Raw genomic sequence first — 20,093 nt, 5'->3', positions numbered from 1 at the left:
CACCGTGTACCTTTCCATCTAAAGTCCTACGGAGAGAGAATAAAACCTTGCTTTCTTATAGGGTCCTGCCTACAGATCAGTTCGTTCTTGAAAAGCATCTGTGGGCCTTCCTTGAGAAGCCAGACAGTCTACTATCTCAGGTTACAGCCCAAGTGTATGTCATTTCCCTGGGGGAGCTGCTCAGGGGCAAAGGGCTTGCCTACCAGTGCAAGGCCCTGGGGTCTATCCCCAGAGGAGAAAGAAAAAGGAAAAAAAAAAGGAAAATTAAGTCAATAACCCCCAGCTTCTGGGTCCAGTGGCCCAGTGCGGTCTCTCTCCCCTCTCGGTCATTTTGTTGCAAGAAAAAGAGCACAGAGTGGACTAAGATGGGCTTGTCTCTTGTAGAGCAGCTTCCTCAGCACAAGGGCTTAGCCCGGGTGCTGCCCTGACCTTAGAGAGCTAGGTCTTATGGTGGCAAAAACTGTCAAGGGGGCTGGAGAGGTGGCTCAGTGGTTAAGAGCACTGGCCACTCTTCCAGAGGACCCATCTTGGTTCCCAGCACCCACATGGTCTGTAACTCCAGTTCCGGAGGATCTGATGTCCTCTTCTGGCCTCTGTGGACACCAGGCACACACATGGTGCACAGAAGGCAAAACACGCATGTACATAAAGTGTTGTTCTTTTTAAATGAAGTTCCTGAAATGAAACCCTGGCCCTCCAGGCGACACCCAGCCATATCTGTGTACAGTCACAGTCTTTACTATAAGTTGCCTGTGGGCAGTATGGTGATGTCAAGTTCATACCGAAAATTGGTGACGCGATGGCGTCCTGCTGCCAAGTGTCTGACTGGGATGTTCTTCTGGGAGAGACATTGTGTGAGGATCTGAATCTCCTAGCTCCTGAAAAAAGAAACAAAGGGGAAGGTCAAAATCAAAGGTCAAAGGTCAGATAGAATGTCAAAGGAAGTGAGGTCACGGTGCCACTTCCAAACGTCTTCTGAACTTTGTAGACGTGGTGACACAGTTTTGCCATTTTATTCTTATTTTGTTTTTCCTATTAGTCTATATTAGTCAAGTTAACCATGTTTGAACCAACTCTTTATCTCAGAACTCCAAATTCTTTTTTTCTCAAGACACGATTTCTTTATGTAGCCCTAATTGTCCTAGAACTCCCTCTGTAGACCAGGCTAGCCTTGAACTCACAGAGACCCACCTACCTCTGCCTCCTGAGTGCTGGGATTAAAAGCATGTGCCACCACCATCTGGTATACTCCAAATTTTTATACAAATATATGTTAAGGTGTAATCTTAGTCCAAAGACTACCTGCTCAACTGCTCTATTTTGTTGCCTGATGTTCTGATTATACCTAAGTAGAAGAATCACTCACCTCCTTACCCAGAAAAGTATCCATTTAGGAGAACAGAAAAGCTAATAATAACAATAACAGAAAGTGGACATTTTCAAGAGAAAAGAAATTCTGACCATTTCATAGGCGGAATTAAAGCAGCCTCAGGATTCTCAAAGTTCCTGTGTGCTAAATACATGCCCACATCCGACTCTGGCTGGCCTTCTGTGTGGCCCTGGTTGAGTGACACGGTGTGAATGGTGGTGTCTGGGCCACATTGTCAGAAGCCTGTGTCTCCATGCAGAAGCCTGCGCCAGCCTTGGGACTCTGAGGACGCCAGCTTCTTTCACTCAGCCTTGGGCCTTTCTCCAGGGGGACCACAGCTATGTGAGCCATCCAAGCCGAGCCCAAACAGATGCAGAGGAAGCATCACCCTGCTGAGTGCTAGATTTGGGTGATAGCAATAAATACAGACTCCACATGTGCAGTTGGTAGCCAGGAGAGGCGCGAGAAGAGAAGCCTGTGATACTGGCTGTCCCGGGGGAGCTGGGGAGCTTGCAGACTCGAGGACAGGCTCTAACTCACGCTGAAGGGACACCCCGCCATAGGACAAAATGTGGGGAGTGGGGAGAAAACCCTGCTGTGATTGCACAGTCTGAGGCTATCCGCATAGGAGATAAAGGGGGGATGTATTTTCTATAGGGGAGAAGGCTAAAGGAGTTTGTAGACAAGACTGCAGACACTGGCAGGGCTCAGGCTTAGGCCTGTGTGCCATCCACAGCGCGTGTGCCTGTGAAAGTCCCGGAAGTCTGAAACACGAGCCAGTGCATGAAGAGGAAACGAGGAAGAGAAGACATTGTCTGGAGGGCAGTAGGGTAGGCGAGGGTGGAATCAGAAGCAGGAAAACCCCATGCAGGGAGCTTTGCATGAGCTGGGGATGTTCTGTGATAGAAGTGTATATACCTAGCATGCATGGGGTCTTAGATTCAATGTCTAGGATACAAATGTTAATTAATTTAAAATGTCATGGTGCACCTCCACAACCTAGCATTTGGAAAGCATAGACGGACAGCTACGCATTAGCCTGGGAGGATGGGGAGACGAGCAGGAGGAAGAGAAACAGTCTGCTTAATGCTGGGATCCCGGGGGCTGGAGAGATGGCTCAGCGGTTAAGAGCATTGCCTGCTCTTCCAAAGGTCCTGAGTTCAATTCCCAGCAACCACAAGGTGGCTCACAACCATCTGTAATGGGATCTGGTGCCCTCTTCTGGCCTTCAGACATACACACAGAAAGAATATTGTATACATAATAAATAAATATTTAAAAAAAAATGCTGGGATCCCAAGCTTCATGACTGGTCTCCAGAGCCTGTACCTGCTTAGGGACTTCCTGGTTGGATGGATGGGATCCTCAAGGCTGTAGTGGCAGGAAGAGGTCGTCCTTGGCAGTGCAGGTTGGAACCCAGTTTGACTTCACCTATTCTCATCATTCAGTGTTGGTTCATGAGCTCCGGTTCTGAAAAACACCAGAGGACGCTCTTCCACCTTTCTCTCTGCTTTGTGGTTTCTCTTGTTGCTAGTCTGGAGACCCTCCGTGAGGGACACGTGGAGGTGGAGGAAAGAGGACCCCAGGCAATGGGGAATGGGCCCAGAGTCAGGGCCAAGCATCTATAGGAGCCTGGGATGGAAAGGACAGAGGCACAGAAGAAGACAGACAGAGGGCGGGGCTCTTCGTGGTGGAAGAGAAGAGGCTCGGCTGTGCTAGCTGGAGTCTACTTTTCTGAAACAGCCTCAGAGGAGATGGAACTGTGTCCTCCACCCCTAGTGGTAGGAACAACTCCAACATGTCTGTCACCATATAGGCTCGAGCTCCTTCCTTTCTCTGTATTGCCCATCAACCGTCTTCTTCCTGACAAGCACAACGAGGCGCATTCCCACCGCCCATGACAGTGTCTGCCACTGCGCTCACCACTTGGTTTCCCAGAGTCCGCTTAGAGAACCATCTCTGTCACTAATCTCTGAGGTCCCGGGGCGAAGGCTGAGTGTCATCTGCCTGGTAGACCCCAGGCCCAACTCTGAATGTGGAGGGTGCTAGTGCTTTAGTGGAGAGTAAGTAATTGAGTCACTGTTCATTGTGACATTTGGAAATTCTTAAGGTCACAGAAGCGGCTGTTTGCCAGTAAGGGAGGGGGCGCTGTGGTAGTGAGAGGAATGCGGACAAGCACTTTTTCTAGCAGGGCGTCGAATCGCTGAAGATGTCACTGATTCGTTAAGTGTCCGCTGTGGACTATTCCCAGGCTCTTGTGGTCAGCGTGCAAAGGAGAGAGTGGAGGATTGAAGCTCAGCAGGCAGCCTGAAGAATTGGGGGTGAGCCATGTAGCTGTGTTTGGGTCTCTTCATCCTTTGTAGAAGTCACTGTAACGCTTGCTGAGTTTTGTGTGTCCCCAAATACCTATGCGGGAGGCTAGTATCCTTCCCTCCCTTTCTAAGATGCGTCAACCAAAAATGTCTCCCTGAGGAGGACCACTGGCTGCATGGCGTCGTGTGTGAGTCTCTCTCGCTTCTTCCAAAGATGACAGCATACAGTCTGTGCTGTGGTTACATTTCGTTTTTTACCCTAGTAATTCAACCTTGCAGATCACTTTGTAAAGGTCCTCCCTTTTCATGACAGCATGTATTCCCCTGAGCAGGTTTCATTTGTTCAACTAATCGTTTGTATGAAAGGTATCTGAGTTTTCCTGTTGGCTGCAAACATAATCTACCAGTGTCCTGGCTTACCATGCCTACTGGAGACCCATCCCTGCACGCAGGGTTGTGTCGGATGCCCTGCTGTGCTAAATACCATGGCAGAAAAACCGCTTGTTGGTGGGGAGGCTTTATTTCATATTACAGGTTATAGTCTGTTACTGAGGGAAGTCAGGGCGTCTACTAAAGGCAGGAGCTGATGCAGAGGTCATGAAGGGCTTCATGCTAGTTTGCTCCCCATGGCTTGCTCAGCCTGCCTTTTTTTTTTTTGGTTTTGTTTTTTTGTTTTTGTTTTTGTTTTTCGAGACAGGGTTTCTTTGCAGCTTTGGAGCCTGTCCTGGAACCAGCTCTTGTAGACCAGGCTGGTCTCGAACTCACAGAGATCCGCCTGCCTCTGCCTCCCGAGTGCTGGGATTAAAGGTTTGCGCCACCACCGCCCGGCTTCAGCCTGCCTTTTTATACAACCCAGGACCACCTGCCCAGGACTGGCATCTCCACAGGGAGCTGGGCCCTCTCACATCAAGACATAGATCTGTCTCGTAGAGGCATTTTCTCAGTTGAAATTCTCTCTCCCAGGATGTGTTTAGGTTTGTGTCAACTGACAAAAACCCACCAGCCCAGAGGTCTATGAATCATGCCAAGTAACAGCCTGTCTGTAGTTATCTGACTGTGAAAAGTTTGTACAGCAGACAACAGAACATACTGGAAACCTCCCCTGCTCCTGTGTCTGTCTGTGAGGATGTGAGCCCTCAGCAGTGTGCTCCTGTGTCTGTGAGGATGTGAGCCCTCAGCCGTGTGCCCCTGTCTCTGTGAGGATGTGAGCCCTCAGCCGTGTACCCGTCTCTGTGAGGATGTGAGCCCTCAGCCGTGTGCTCCTGTCTCTGTGAGGATGTGAGCCCTCAGCTGTGTACCCGTCTCTGTGAGGATGTGAGCCCTCAGCCGTGTGCCCCTGTCTCTGTGAGGATGTGAGCCCTCAGCCGTGTGCCCCTGTCTCTGTGAGGATGTGAGCCCTCAGCCGTGTGCTCCTGTCTCTGTGAGGATGTGAGCCCTCAGCTGTGTACCCGTCTCTGTGAGGATGTGAGCCCTCAGCTGTGTACCCGTCTCTGTGAGGATGTGAGCCCTCAGCCGTGTGCCCCTGTCTCTGTGAGGATGTGAGCCCTCAGCCGTGTGCCCCTGTCTCTGTGAGGATGTGAGCCCTCAGCCGTGTGCCCCTGTCTCTGTGAGGATGTGAGCCCTCAGCCGTGTGCTCCTGTCTCTGTGAGGATGTGAGCCCTCAGCCGTGTACCCGTCTGTGAGGATGTGAGCTCTCAGCCGTGTACCCGTCTCTGTGAGGATGTGAGCCCTCAGCCGTGTACCCGTCTCTGTGAGGATGTGAGCCCTCAGCCGTGTACCCGTCTCTGTGAGGATGTGAGCCCTCAGCCGTGTACCCGTCTCTGTGAGGATGTGAGCCCTCAGCCGTGTGCCCCTGTGTCTGTGAGGATGTGAGCCCTCAGCCGTGTACCCATCTCTGTGAGGATGTGAGCCCTCAGCCGTGTACCCATCTCTGTGAGGATGTGAGCTCTCAGCCGTGTGCTCCTGTCTCTGTGAGGATGTGAGCTCTCAGCCGTGTGCTCCTGTCTCTGTGAGGATGTGAGCCCTCAGCCGCGTGCCCCTGTCTCTGTGAGGATGTGAGCCCTCAGCCGTGTGCCCCTGTGTCTGTGAGGATGTGAGCCCTCAGCCGTGTGCCCCTGTCTCTGTGAGGATGTGAGCCCTCAGCCGTGTGCTCCTGTCTCTGTGAGGATGTGAGCCCTCAGCCGTGTGCCCCTGTCTCTGTGAGGATGTGAGCCCTCAGCCGTGTACCCCTGTCTCTGTGAGGATGTGAGCCCTCAGCCGTGTACCCATCTCTGTGAGGATGTGAGCCCTCAGCTGTGTACCCGTCTCTGTGAGGATGTGAGCCCTCAGCCGTGTGCTCCTGTGTCTGTGAGGATGTGAGCCCTCAGCCGTGTGCCCCTGTCTCTGTGAGGATGTGAGCCCTCAGCCGTGTGCCCCTGTCTCTGTGAGGATGTGAGCCCTCAGCCGTGTGCCCCTGTCTCTGTAAGGATGTGAGCTCTCAGCCGTGTGCTCCTGCTGCCACATTCCTGCCTGCAGCCTCCTCCATCGTGATGGATACATGAGCCCAAATAAACTCTTCAAAAATAGAAATAGAACCCGTAGTCGAAGGACTAAAACTTAATAAATACTAATACTAACAAATTTTAGAGGAAACTAAAATTGGTTGTACTGCTTATTGTATAAATTGAGAAAATGAAATACAAAGTTTTGTAGATTTTGGGGTCATTTGTTACTGTCAGACTGTGATTTACAGCATAAGCAAGCCCTTTGCAAACCTGCACTACCTAAACATGCACTTTTTTACACAGCAAAGTTTCTCTTCTTTTGGCAATTCTTAGGGCAGAACTCAGGCTACATCCATGGGGCAAGTACTCTTCCCTGGGGCTGCACCGCTACCCATATTTTCATATACTCTTCGATGCCTGCTTGGAAGTACTTGGACTTCAATTTCAGCTTCTGAGGTTTTGCTGACGAAGACAGACACTACATTAAACAGTCACAGCCTGTGTTCCAGAGGCCCACGCCAGATAGGTTACCATGCAGAACATTTGAAATTCCCTCCCGTTCCCTGAGCTCTGTAGAGAGAAAGCCGCATCTTCACGGGTCAGGTCCTGAAGCAAGCAGACACTCCCACCTTCCATGGAACTGGGACACGTGTCCTGGTGGAGGAGTGCCTGTGGCTGTCCTTTGACTATATAAATGTAAAGGCAGCTCTACCCAGCTGCTCCCCTCACCTGTACCACAGCTAATGACACGAGCTCCACCGCAGCCCCAGGGATTTCTGCTATACGACCCGGAAGAGAAATGAATGGAAATGAGAAGCCTCTTTAGTAGTGTAATTCTGGGTTTTCTCACTCTCCTGTGATATATGTATATATTAAATAATTTGGAAAACTGCTCCTTTGATGGTCTCTGCTACTTAATTGCTCAAGTGCCTTCTGCCACCAAGCTGATTTCGGACTAAGATTTATCTGTGTTTCATCTTAGAAACCTCAGCTTCCTGATGGTTCCAATGACGACACCTTTATTTACAGTGTGGTCCTCTGTTCGCCTCTCCATCACAAGGGGACCTATAAACCTTAATAAAACCATCCTTCTTCAATCTTGTCCCATTTTGAAGGGTGTTGAGCTTAGAGAGACACCCGAGATGGGAAATTGAGGGGAAAGACAGATCACCATTCTGGTAGGGAATGGGCAGACTCAAAGCTGTGTCAAGTTGCCCACATCCTTCTGTGCTTCCTCCATCCAGCCAGGGACCAGGTGCGATTGATGAGTAATAGGAGTGGATGGAGGTGTGAGGCCAGCTGAAGACACCTGACCTAGCCAACGGCAGGCAGGCCTAGGGAGGATCCATGATTCCTGGAGATAGGAGAAGAGGGACATTTAAGCATCAGGCTGTTTCTTGAGGTCTGCAACCTCCCATGCAGGTCTGATCCTCTCTGGTCCATCCAGCACTGGAAGGACTCCGGCTAGGGAAGGTTGACTGGGAGGCGTAGGCAGCCTAGCTGTTGGAAGATTGTTCCTGGCCAGCCTCCCATGGTTCCTGAAGACCCTTGCTATGCTGGTGTCACCCCAGCGAGTCAGCCTCCTGCCATGTGCCACATTCTCCTCTGGGGTCTTTCGAAAAGCAGCCTAAACTCCACAGCCCAGGAAGCTCCTCTTTTCTCAGTGTTTCCCTGTCCTTTCTTTTTAATTACAGGGCATTATTTTATCATAAGAAATAGCACTCATAACCCTGCCCTGTGTTTTTCTGAAGTAACTGACCCCCAGGAGGCATTGTATCACCTTCTGATATGTGGACTTCATGCTGGGCACAGACCAATCCGGCCAGTGGTCCTCACTCTTGGACACCAGAAAGCTGTGTGATCTTATCAGGCAGTGGGGTGTGGTGGCAGTGTTAGGTTGGGACCATGGGATGTGCCCTTGGTACCTGAAGCAGGCTCCTTCACCTCTCTTCCCCGGGTAACCACTCACGTGCACAATGCCTTGCTTGTGATGCTTTCTTCAACTTGTGACTGCCTTATCTTCCATGCATTCTGGGGTCTATGCAAATGCACCCCACAGATCCTAAGTAGGGATAGAGGAGAAGGTGGCCAGGTTTGGATTAGGGGTTGAGGCTGGACCTCAGACTTGCAATGAGAAGCAGGTCTTGTCTGAGATTGGCATAATGTTTGTAGCCAGACCTGTTGGTCACTGTCAGGCAAGGTACAGGGTGAGTAAGGGCAGGAGAGTCATTATCTGTGGAAGCCTTAGCCATTCTGTGGAAAAGAACACAGGCTGAGTAACCACTGCCTGAGGCATCAGCCTCGTGTTTCAGGGACTTGCTGTGTAGAGACGGGAGGCACCAGGAGAGCTGGGTGTCCTGGATGTCTGCCTGGTCTTCAGAGGTCTTGGGGTGAGATGGCTGCTGGTGTTGTAAGTGGAGCGGCGGGCTGTGCTCCGCCACCTGGCTAGCTTTACAGCTGAAATAATTACACGGAAACTGTATTCTTTTAAACACTGCTTGGCCCATTAGTTTTAACCTCTTATTGGCTAGCTCTTACATATTGATCTAACCCATTTCTAATATTCTGTGTAGCACCATGAGCTGGCTTACCAGGAAAGATCTTAACCTGCGTCTGTCTGGAGTGGAAGAATCATGGCAACTGCCTGACTCGGCATTCTTTCTCCCAGCATTCCATTCTGTTTTCTCTGCCTACCTAATTTTCTGTCCTATCAAAGGCCAAGTAGTTTTCTTTATTAACCAATGAAAGCAACAGATAGACAAATGACCCACCTCCATCATGCTGGTGTAGGTGAGGGTCCTCAGGATCACCTTTTTATCCAAACAGGAGGAGGCTTCCAAAGTCTTTGAAGCAGAAGTTGATGCTGAGATTTTCCCTGAAGTATTACTGACATTGGAAAAGATTCTGTTTTCTCTTTCTTATGTTCAGATGTGGTGAAATCAGTCTCACTTTTCTCTTGCCTCTTGAAGAGTGCCAAGACATCAGGGCTGGGAGACAAATGGTTTCCGGACTCTGCAGTGTGGGTCTTTGCAAGTCTCTGATACGAGGCTTGAAGAGCATGCGGGCCTAGAAGCTACTGGTTAATAGAGTGTGCCCCAACTTAGTTAAGTCTGGTCTTTGGCACTGGACCAGGGCTGGGAGGACAGTGACACAGCCTGTCCTTTATAGACAGTGCCTTTGACTGTTGGGACATTGGGGACAGCTCCCTAGGGCTCTTTACCAGAGGCAGGGGAGCTTCTGGTCAGAGAACTGACTGTGCTTCCTGAGTGGTATGAGGAAGTGGAGGTGGAAAGAGGCAAATCATTTGCGTGGGATATGGTTCAGTAACCCCCAGGCTTTAAGGGAGCATTGGCTTGTGGGACTGAGGAGCCATGAGAGGTGCAGAAGAAGGTAAGCCGTCCAGAGGAGCAGTTTGGTTGGATGAGAGGGTGCAGAGGGGAGATGGTTGGAGCCGTGCTTCCGGAACTGGCGATCCTGGCTGATTTCCTGGGAAATGAGAGGATAGAGGAGCTGAGGATGCTGTCACAGGAGCTGTAGCAGGCAAAGGAGACACCAAGGCAGCACCATCTTCCAGGGGAGCCTGAGAGCAGGCAACTGACCTGAGCAGTTGCCAAGCGACAGCCATTGTGGAGGGAATCTGGATGTCCCATTGCTGAAAGCCTGGGGGATCAGATGGCTTCCTGGGGGGCTGTAAGGACACAAGAGTTTAGAGTGTAGCCACGTCCAGCAGGTGAAAAGGAAAGCTTGCTGCCCAGGGTAGAGACCCAGGAAGAGGGACCAGGAATTGAGGGTAATAGATCACCTTTGCAGGATTGTCTGCAGCCTCGTCCTCTCCTCAAAGTCTCTCTGGTCGGTTCTCTGACCTGGAAAAACAGGGTCACACCTCAGAGAGAAGGCAAGTAGAAACAGGAGGGCCACATAGGAGCACCTTTGAGAAAATATTCAAGGGGCTGCAGAGATGGCTCAGTGGTTAAAAGCACTTGAGAGACCCCTAGTGGACCTTGAGGTACTGGAACCGCTGAGGTCCAAATCAGGTTCTCCAAACAGCAAGAGGGTTGGGTGACCACCTGGGTTGCTGGTGGAGCAAGCAGAAAGTTCCCCAGAGGAGGAAGGTGTAAGTTAGGAGCAGACGGAGGAGGGGAGCAGCAGGCTTGGGCAGAGGGCTCTGAAGAGCTCCTTGGGTGGGGGAAGGGCTGGAGACACACCCTCATCCCCACCCTCAGGAACCCTTGTGACTCTGCCCTGCTCTGTGATGCAGGCCTGGGACTCTAGTCAAACTCAGGAAGCCTCAGACTCAGTCACCTCAGGCAGCCATGCTGCTTACACTATGGAGAAGATTCTCTCATCTCTGAATAGCCTCGCTGAGACATGGCTGACCTTTGGCTCAGCTTCCTATCATATAGACCTCAACGACACCTTACTAGGTGGGCTGGGGTTGCTGCTTCTCTATGTCTGCTACCTGATTGTGAAACTGGTTTTACAACGACTGTGGAGAAAGAAATACACCCAAAAGGTAAGGAAGTAGGATGAGTTCCCAAGAGACAGAGTCTTCGTTGGTGAGCTACACATCTGTTCACTGGCTATGGGATGAGCTTGACTGTCAGAGAGGTGTCTGAGATGGAACACGGAGGAGAGGGGAGGGGAGGGGAAAGGACGGGGATGGAAGGGAGGGGAGAGGAGGGGAATGGAAGGGAGGGAAGGGGAAAGGAGAGGGGAGGGGAGGAGAAGAGAGAGAAAGATGGGGAGGCAGAGGAGGGGAGGGAAGGAGAAGGAAGGGAATGGGAGGAGAAGGGAAGGTGAGGGGAGAGGAGAGGAGAGAGAAAGACAGGGGAGGGAAGAGGAGGTGTGGGGAGAAGAGACCACTGTTCTAGGAGGTCTTGAGAGGGATGCAGGGAGGACTGAGCTTTCTGTCTGGGACCCATCTGTGTGTGGCTGAAGTTTCCAGGACAAAGTACAAAACTGGTCCTAGTGGCTTGGCTACAGTCTTTTGCTCTCAGAGTGAGACCATCCTCTCCTGACACGTGATCCCACGGTCCATCCCCACATCATGTGTCCTTTCCCCTTCCTTCTTCCATGCTGAACTGGTCAGGATCCCAGTGCTGAATGTTGGTGATGTCTCTGAAGAGAACATGGTACCCAGTCTTTGGCCCCAGGACTCAAGCTTTAGTAGGAGCACAGGTGTAACCTCTGTCCTCAGAGAGGACACCACGTTGTCCTTTAGTTTTCCAATGGAGGAGAGTGAGAATAGCTAGTCACCTTCACAGTTAATCCTGGGACAAGCATCTCACTCTGCAGAGGACCTCGGGGTGTGCCTGGGTAGTGGAGGTCTGGACATCTTAGAGAGAAGTAAAGCCAGGAAGTCCCACACACTCATTCTACCCTTGTGTTAACAGCTGCAGGAGAAAACCAAGGAAACCGGGGCGGTTCTTAAAGGTAGGTGTCTGCCTTTGACCTCGTCTTCCCAGGCTCCCCAGCATGTCCTTTCCATAAAGTTAGAGGTCTCTGACCCGAGGGTGTCACTTGCTATACATGGTCCCCTCGTCAGGAAAGAGAAACTCATATAAAGACAGTCAGACCCAAGAAAGTTCTCAGTGCCCCTCCATCCCATCAGGCTTATGAAGCAGGGACAGTCCTGGGCAGTGGGCACTGTCCCTCGGGGCTCCTGTGGGATGCGGAGGAGGGTGTGCTGCTGCTTGGGGCACAGGCTATGTCCCCTGATGCTGTGTTCAGTGCTTCATTCCTGAGAGCTCAGAGCTGAAGGGAGCCACTGACCAGTGTTTCCTGCTGTGGTTTTGAGTTTCACATGAGGCCTCAGGTGGAGGGATTTGCAAATGGGGCTGCGTAGGTGTGGTCATTCTGAGTGTCCTCGTGGTTCTGAGTGCTTTCAGGAGTGACTAGCCTCCGTGTTTTCTTCTAACTTCACTCCTGTGTGATCCTCATGTTCCCCTCCATTTCACCTAGTCCATGGTCTTGCTTTTTTAAGGTGATGGAACTCACCAGAGAGCAGAGGAGAGAGGGGAGCTGCAGACAACCCAGCAAAGGTGATCATTTTATGCCTCTCCTGGTCCCTTTGCCCACATATCCCACGCTTCCCAGGAATCCAATGCATCCTGTCCTTGTCAGTGGAGGAGCAGATGTGGCAACAGGGCATGGGAGGAGGGTATAGAGGAGAGCCACGGATGGGGCAACGTGAAGGGACACCCCGGGTGTCTGCACTCTGACTAGGCGAACAGGCCCTCGTTTCCACAGGCTGATCCCAATTGTAGCTTGAACCTCTTCTCTCCTGCAGACCCTTGGGAGAGCTGGATGATTCCTTTCACCGTGGACCGCAACATCCAGATTCTCTCTTCAGCGAGTATCCCAGAAGCGCCAGCAAGGTCAGTTCTCTGCTCTCCCAGGCCACCCCCGAAGACAGCACTGCCGCTCCATCCTGCTTGGCTTCCACAGCTCCTGTGACAGAGGGCTCACTTGTTCTGTCCCCTCAGCTCACAGTGAGCCAGCCAGGACGTCCAGCACTGGCCATTCCACCAAGCCCTTCCAGTCTCTCTCCTTTTGCTCCCCTAGAGAACTTGCTTTCTCCCACAGCGCTGGGTGACTTTCTGATACCGGAGCCAACGCCTCCCTTGAGCCCTGAATTTTTCCCGGACTCTACCCCACCCTATACACTTGCCTCTTTGACTCTTCCAACAGAAGAAGCACAGGACTCAGAAGTGGTCTTCCCACTGGAGGTCACTAGATCTCTGGTAAGCAGACCCAGTGAGGTGTCTGTTAATGTCCCAATAACCACAGGCACTGGCTATGAAAGACAACCAGCACCAGACCCCTCCCAGCAGCGGCCTGCGGCTGATGAGCTGTTATCTTCTGATTTGGCACACTCCTTTAACCAACCTCTCCCAGACCCCTACGCTTCTCAAGTCCCCTTGTGGGGAGGCCGTCTAAAGTCTGGAAACTTCTTGGCTCCTGACTCTGATGCCCTGGTACTACTCAAAAGGCAGGACAGAAAAGGGGGTGATTTCCATACCACAAGCGATCCAGAGAACAATGGTTTTATAAAGTCACCCCATTCTTTGGAGAAGCGGTCCTCATCAGAACCATCGGCTAACCCGCAGGCTTTGCCAGCCTCTCATTTAGCAAGCAGCAAAAGCAAGCACATGTACCAGGAGGTCCCTCAATCCAAGACCTCTGGAGACGATGCAGAGTCTAAACACTCCCAGCTCTTCTGGGGTCCCCCCTCTCTACACAGCGAGGCCTTGCACCCTACCAGTCCTGCCGAGAGTGACCATTCCCCAACACCCGTCTACTTCAAGAGTATGGCTGAAGCCTCCATTGCCATCACTCTCCCCACAGCTCCTCTGGTGACTGAAAGTCAGCCACAGACCTGGCTACAGACCCAGTCCAGATCGCATTCCCAAGCTGACCCTCTCACTGAGTCTCCAGCTCAGCCTCAACCCCACACCCCAGTGTTGGTTTTGACACATTCTCCTCAGTCCCAGCTGAAAGTCTGTGGGGTGCAATTTCACAGAACTCAGGAAGCACAACCTCTTGGTCCGTCTGAAACACAGCGTCTGGAATACAACATCTTGAAAAAGGAGCAGGAGAAAGTGTGGGGTTTACCCTCTGTGGTCCAAAAATCCCAGGATACTTTTTGTCCCCCACCCCCCAAGCCCTCTTTGGTGAGCCGGTCCTTCAAGTCCCAAACTCCCAGGCCCATCCTTCTTGGAGACTTTCCCCTCACCAACGAGCTTCGTAAGAAACTGGAGCACCACCTCCGGAAGAGACTCATTCAGCACCGCTGGGGGCTGCCGCACAGGATCAATGAGTCCCTGTCACTAATGTACCCTCAGTCAGAGTTGATGGAGCCCTTGGAGTCAGGGAGGAGTCGTGGCCTCTCCTGGATCTCTCTCTTTAAGCATCGAGGCAGCATGGAGTCCTATGCCACAGTACTCAGTGGATCTGGAAAATCTCGCAATAGTACCTCAGAGAGTCATCCCCTAGGGACTGAGGTCAAAGCACAGACATACAGTCAAGATACTGGCCAAGAAGACCATCTGCAGAATAACTTCTGGGAGGCCCCAAGGAACAGTCTAGCATCTGCTTTGAAGACAGACCAGGAGCATCTTGCTGGGAGTCGGTCAGACCAACTCTCAAGTCTCTTACTAGTGAGCCAGTGTCAGAAAAGGATTGAAAATGCACTGGAAGAACACTTCCACAAGAAAGCTCAAGAAATCCGCAAGGGTCAGATGCCCAGCACTGTGGAGAAATCCTGGCGCTCTATCAACAAGCCACAGCCTCCACCTGAGACAACCCCTGGGCAACTGAAAGATCTGGCACCGTTGGCAGGGGAGGAAGACGCACTGATAGAATACCAGCATGGTTTGTTGCTCAGTCAGAGCAAAGAAAAGGTCTTGGAAGAACACATTAAAACCTTTGGCAGGAGGATGACATTCGGTCTTCCCCAAAGAGTCGAGGAATCCCTAGAGTCCTACATGACACAAGCAGAACCGTCTCATTATTTCTCTCAGTTCCACATTCACTCCCACACCGTAGCTGGGATGGATTCCGGCCAGTCCTCCAGGTTCCTGCAAAGACACCCGAGTGGAGACGGAATGAGGACAATGAATGCCGTGCCCACCCGAGGAAGGCGTCTTTCTGCTTCCTCACCTGTGGGCAAGATAGAGCCGGCCTCTGAGCACAAGAAAGGTGTTGTAGACAAACACCTCAGCATAGCTCAAAGTGACAGAGAGCCGATCCAGTCCCGGATACCCAGTACGGTAGACAAAAGTAGCCTGCAACAGTCTGGATCAAACAGACAGAGCCCAGAGCTGCCCATGAGACCAGACGGGCCAACAGATGAGACACTGGCTTCCAGCACCGAGACACGGGGGCCTCAGGGGCAAAGGAGGAGCTGGAGAGATGGCTCCATGACTGAGGGGACCACAGAGCTACTCAAGGGACAGAAACACCCTGGTCTTCACCCACAGTCCCCGAAGATCTTGACTGTCCCCCAAGACACATGCTCCCCAGGGAGCCATGGGAATCCATGTCAAGCCATGCAGGGAATATCAGTTCCCCACAACCCTCGAGTGTCCAGAGGAGTCATGTTGCCCTCAGAGAGGGGGCTTCACAGCCAGGCCACGGGCGTGCTTCACATGTCCTCGGCCTCAGAAGAAATGACTTCCAAATGCCAGGGCCCCTCCAGTGGGGACAAGACAGCTTCTCAGGTGCTGCGGGTGTACTTGCCCACTGTGGGAGTCAGCATGGAGCCGGGACAAGGTCCCTGGTTCCCCCCACATTCCTCTAGCAAGTGCCGGAGCCAGGCGTGTTCCCCAGCTGCCAAGGGAGTGTCCCCACCGGCAGCCGAGTCAGGAAAATTTGGTGGAGGAGATGCAAGCTTAGGGTCATCCCAAACCAGAGGGAAGAGGCACTCTGTTCAGGCCAGGGCACCAAAGGAAACACACGGACACACATCTTCCCTGGCACTGTCACCTAAGGGGCAGCCTCCGGAAAATCAATTCACCAACCAGGTGAAGTGCTTCTGGCAGTGGATGTCCCCTGGGAGAAAACACAAAGGTCAGGAAAAGTCCCTGGCCAAGGGCAACTTCTCATCACCATCTGGGAAGGGCAAAAGCCTTGTCAAAGAGAGATGTGAGTTTTTTGGGAACATTGAAGCTCAGAGTTGTATGAGAGACCCTGGGGTGATCCTCAGAAAACAGCTAGAGCACAGGCATGGGACAGTCATCCCCTGTCCCCAGGACACTGGGCCTTTCCTCAAGGGGTCTGAAGAAACTTGGCAGGCCCAGGCAGGGCCTGTCAAGAGACATCACTCCCGCAGCCAAGCTGCCCACTCTCAAGTGCAAAGGGTTGGGTCCTGCAGCCCAGAACAAGGGCAGACAACCCTCAAGAGATGTGGCATTGCAGGAAAAGCTGAGGTGGTGGAGACCTCCCCCACATGTGCCTTACAGGGAACCCGAGTCCCGCCCAAATCAACTCTGTAGGCGTCAAGCTGGGCAGGGTGTCCGGGCTGCCCTTCTCCGCATTGAAGGCAATGTTGGGAGGTCTGCTTCCATTACCCAAACAAAATGCTTGTCCAGATTTCCTGGGGACTATGTTTTCTACCCAACAATAATTTTTTCTTTGCTGACAGTATTGATTTTCCCAATAAATTTGCTGAAAATATGTGTGTATGTGTATATATGTTTGTACCAGAGCTGGACTTAGGGCTTCAGCTTTTACTCTCTGCCTCTTTGTGCTTCTTCCAAAAGACTCGCTATTTCCTGAGATTCCCTTTAAAGGATCTCAGGATCCTTTATCCACACACCAAGAAGAAATTCTTCATTCCCTTCTCTTCAGGGGAGGTAGCTTTGCTCTCAACCCTGTCTGTTAGCTCACAATTTTCCTCCCAGACCTTCTCTGTGTTCTTGAGACCAGGGTCCCCCTAGCGTGAAGTCACCCTCGTTTGACAAGGGCAGAGAAGTTTCTCCGAGGGACAGATGTCAGTGCTCACATGTCATGGTGCAAGCCTTCCTTAAGTTTCCCCCTATTGCTGCAAAGGAGCCTATGCGATTAAGGAAGAAAATCTAGATTGCTTAAACCAAGCCCTAGGAGCACCTTGTTAAGGTCATTGGATTACTGGTGGGGCAAGGAGTGGAGCATGCTGCATGGAGTTGGTTAAAAGGGAGACGGGGACATTTGTGTGGACTAGATTCAGGTAAGACAATCGGAGGAATGGAGAGCCAGGATGTGTACCTGGGAGAAGCGAATGTGTCATACTGCATGAACTAAAGTGGGGACCAGAGCGGCCCCACATACCACTTGGCAGTAAGTATTGTATTGAGAAGAGAAGCATGGCTTGGTGGCAGTCTAGGGTGAGCCAGGAGATAACTTGCATGATTTGGGAAAGAGTAAACTGGGTAGACAAGCCTGGGTTGGGAGGCTGCAGGCATGAGGTGGCCCTGCCCTTCAGGATGGTAGAATTTCCACACCGTTCACTGAAAGGATATCTAAAGAGGTAAAAACAGGAAATAGGGACTAAACCAGGCCTGGGGGCCAGTGGGACTGGTATGATGGAGGCTTAGCTCTTCCTCAGACTCCACCTCTTAGGACAGGACAGACATCAAAATGTGGCCCTCAGTGGGGTGACTCCAAGACTTGTGGGTATGCAGAAGCTGGAGGTACAAGCAAGATGGTGTTTGAGGAGACAGAAGGACATACTAAAGCACCCAGGACAAGGAGGCTAGCAACCATACTGAAATCAAGTAAGAGACCACCTTGGTCCAGCAGCCTCTTCTCAAGTCCACATCCCGAGGTCACAGAGGCCTTCCTGGCCCTCACTCGAGGCTAGTCCTCTGCCTACACCCACAGCCGCCGCCACCTCACAGCGCACAGGTGTACTTTGAAGGCATCTCCACCTAGGATGTTACTTATTCAGCTGGGTGGACTCGAGTCACTAGGTAAGCAGATTTTGTCTGGAAGGGACCAAGTCAGAGCCCTCAGTGGGCTCCAGAAGGGAACCAGGTAAGAGTCCCACCTCTCCAGCAAAGTGTCTGCATCGAGACCTTAGTCTTTTCTTCAGAAGAGGGTGGACTGACAACCGTTTCGGTTTTGAAAGTCATTCTAAGTTCAACTCTTCAGAGCCCTAGGTTTCCCTATGTAGAGCTTTGCAGGCCCATTTCTCTCCCCCCCCCCTCTGGTTTCTTGAGGTGGGGTCTCACAATCCTGGAACTCCCTACGTAGACCAGGCTGGCCTCAAATTCACAGAGATCGGCCTGCCTCTGCCTCATGTGCTGGGATTAAAGGTGTGTACTACCATTGCCCTGCCCTCATAGGCCCATTTTCAGGGAAAGGATTGGGCTCAAATCTGATAATTCTTTGCTTTTCTACCGAAATAAATGGCATTTAAGGGCACTATAAATACAAGCTGACAAGTTGTAGTGTGTGTGTGTGTGTATTATATGTGTGTATGTGTGGTGTGTGTGTGTGCACGTATGTGTTCTAAAGTGAGCTGAGCAACTGATCTGGGTGTCAGTGTATACTATAGTCTGGCAGGCCAGGTGGCTTTGGCATAGGGTAAGTTGGTAGCCTGTCACTATGTTGTCACTAGCGGGAGACAGGAGACTAGGCAGTCTGGCAGATTTGCTAGCCACAAATGGGGAATGTGAGATTGACTATCAACCGCCTTGGACCAGGGGGAGGTTGGGGAATGGAGATGGAGGAATGATATAGAAGGGCTGGTCACAGGGCACTGGACTGGATGAGTCCAGAGACAAGGGAAGCCAGCCAGCCAGCCAGGTAAGGATCAACTGCAGAGCCAGACAAGAAGGCTACCTTAGGGTAAGACAGGCAACAGGTAACACTAGAGCATGTGACGGAATGGGACATGCTTGGTGGAATAGTCAGGTATAGGTCAAGTGAGGATGAATAGGGTAAGAGGGGGAACAGAAAGGTTACGGGCCAGGCAACAGCAGACCGGATGAGGGGGGAGAACGGGTGTCCATGTGGGCTAGGATGAGCTATGGAACAGAGCAGCTAACAGGCAGAGGCCGTGAGCTGGAGAACCTGCACTGCCGTGTGGATTAATGCAAACCAGAAGTGGGAAAACCACCAACTCAAGTAGAGGCAGGCTAGGAAGAGCTGGGAGAAAATGCCCATCAGCTGACCGTGACGCAGAGAGCTAGGCTGAGCAGGGTAAGTGGGCATGGGAGACAAGCGGGATGTTACCTGGGCACACTGGGTAGACCAGGTTACAGCAGATCTGTAGCAGGGTCTACAATGCCCTTGATGGAGTGGGGTAACGTGAGAAGAGCAGTACGCCCTGGGGAATACATGCTCTCCGTGGAGTAGAACGGCACCCAGCACCATAGACTGTAGTAATAGGAGTGGCAGGGCTGTGTCCCCAACTCCCAGCCGCCTGCCCGGCTAGTTTATGCCCCGAAATAATTACACGGACACTGTATTCATTTAAACACTGCTTGGCTCATTTCTACCTAGCATCTTCTTGGCTAACTCTCCCACCTGGACTAGCCCATTTCTTATCATCTGTATAGCACCAGTCTTACCGGGAAGATTCTAGCCTAAGTCCATCCTGGGTCAGAGCTTCATAGCGTGCGTCTTCCCTGGAGCAGGTAGCATGGCGTCTCTCTCTGAAGCGTCTGCTCCGGAGAGGAGAGCTGTCGAGTCTGACTTCTCTTCCTCTTCCTCCCAGCGTTTTGTTCTGTTTACTCCTCCCACCTATCTCCTAACCAATGAGAGCCAAGCAGTTTCTTTTAATTTAACCAATGACCTTCCTCCATCATTTCCCCTTTTTCGGTTTAAACAAAAAAAGGCTTTAACTTTAACATAGCAAAATTGCATATAACAAAACAGTTATCAAGTAAAAGTTACATCAGAAACATTTATACATATAACAAAATTGACCATAAATCTCTATCAATACAAATTATTCATACCTATATCATTTCCCCCTTTAAATGTAAAAGAACATTTATAAACTATATTTGGGAACATGGGCGCAGTTTTTTCTCTCCAAACTGCTTCCTGCTGAATGGGGGCATCGTTAATTAGGTCTTTCATGGTATAACCTGTGTGCTAGTTTCATCTCAGTTGGCAGTTGAGCGAAGCAATTTTCTGAGGGTGTTCATGCAACCTTTCAGGGGGACATGGTCCATCATACCAAATCGGAATTGAAGAAATGAACAGGGTCTCATCCTCTGTGAAAACAAAATAAGAAACTCCTTTCCAAAGCATCATGTCCTTAGACCCAAATTCTGAAATCATAATACCCTTATATCCATTCTGGTTTAGCTTGGCAGCCCATGTAATGAAATGTCTCTCTGTACTTAGCTCCTTCACAGTTAAAAATTTTAAAGAAAACTCAATGTACATAATCCAGACTTTCTGTGAATTTTCCATCTTTACGCGGCTTATTTTTAT

General features: G+C 51.2%; 1 protein-coding gene across 1 annotated transcript; it reads left to right on the top strand.

The window, feature by feature from the left end:
• Positions 1-10,491: 10,491 nt before the first annotated feature.
• LOC142849026 (spermatogenesis-associated protein 31D3-like) lies at positions 10,492-16,159 on the top strand. Its single transcript, XM_075971146.1, has 4 exons — positions 10,492-10,677; positions 11,776-11,893; positions 12,261-12,324; positions 12,454-16,159. Exons 1-4 carry the CDS (start codon positions 10,492-10,494, stop codon positions 16,157-16,159), a joined length of 4,074 nt encoding a protein of 1,357 aa, XP_075827261.1.
• Positions 16,160-20,093: the final 3,934 nt, after the last annotated feature.

The sequence above is a fragment of the Microtus pennsylvanicus genome, chromosome 4 (genome assembly GCF_037038515.1).
Source record: "Microtus pennsylvanicus isolate mMicPen1 chromosome 4, mMicPen1.hap1, whole genome shotgun sequence".
In the NCBI taxonomy this organism is placed as follows: Eukaryota; Metazoa; Chordata; class Mammalia; order Rodentia; family Cricetidae; genus Microtus; species Microtus pennsylvanicus.
The sequence above is the reverse complement of the archived record's forward strand: the minus strand, read 5'-3'. Positions and strand labels throughout refer to the sequence as shown.

Coding starts and splice junctions, on each gene's coding strand:
- LOC142849026 (XM_075971146.1), top strand. CDS start 10,492: ATGGAGAAGATTCTCTCATCTCTGAATAGCCTCGCTGAGACATGGCTG. Junction 11,894..12,260: donor GTCCCCTGATGCTGTGTTCA/GTGCTTCATTCC, acceptor CACGCTTCCCAG/GAATCCAATGCATCCTGTCC. Junction 12,325..12,453: donor CAACAGGGCATGGGAGGAGG/GTATAGAGGAGA, acceptor TCTCTCCTGCAG/ACCCTTGGGAGAGCTGGATG.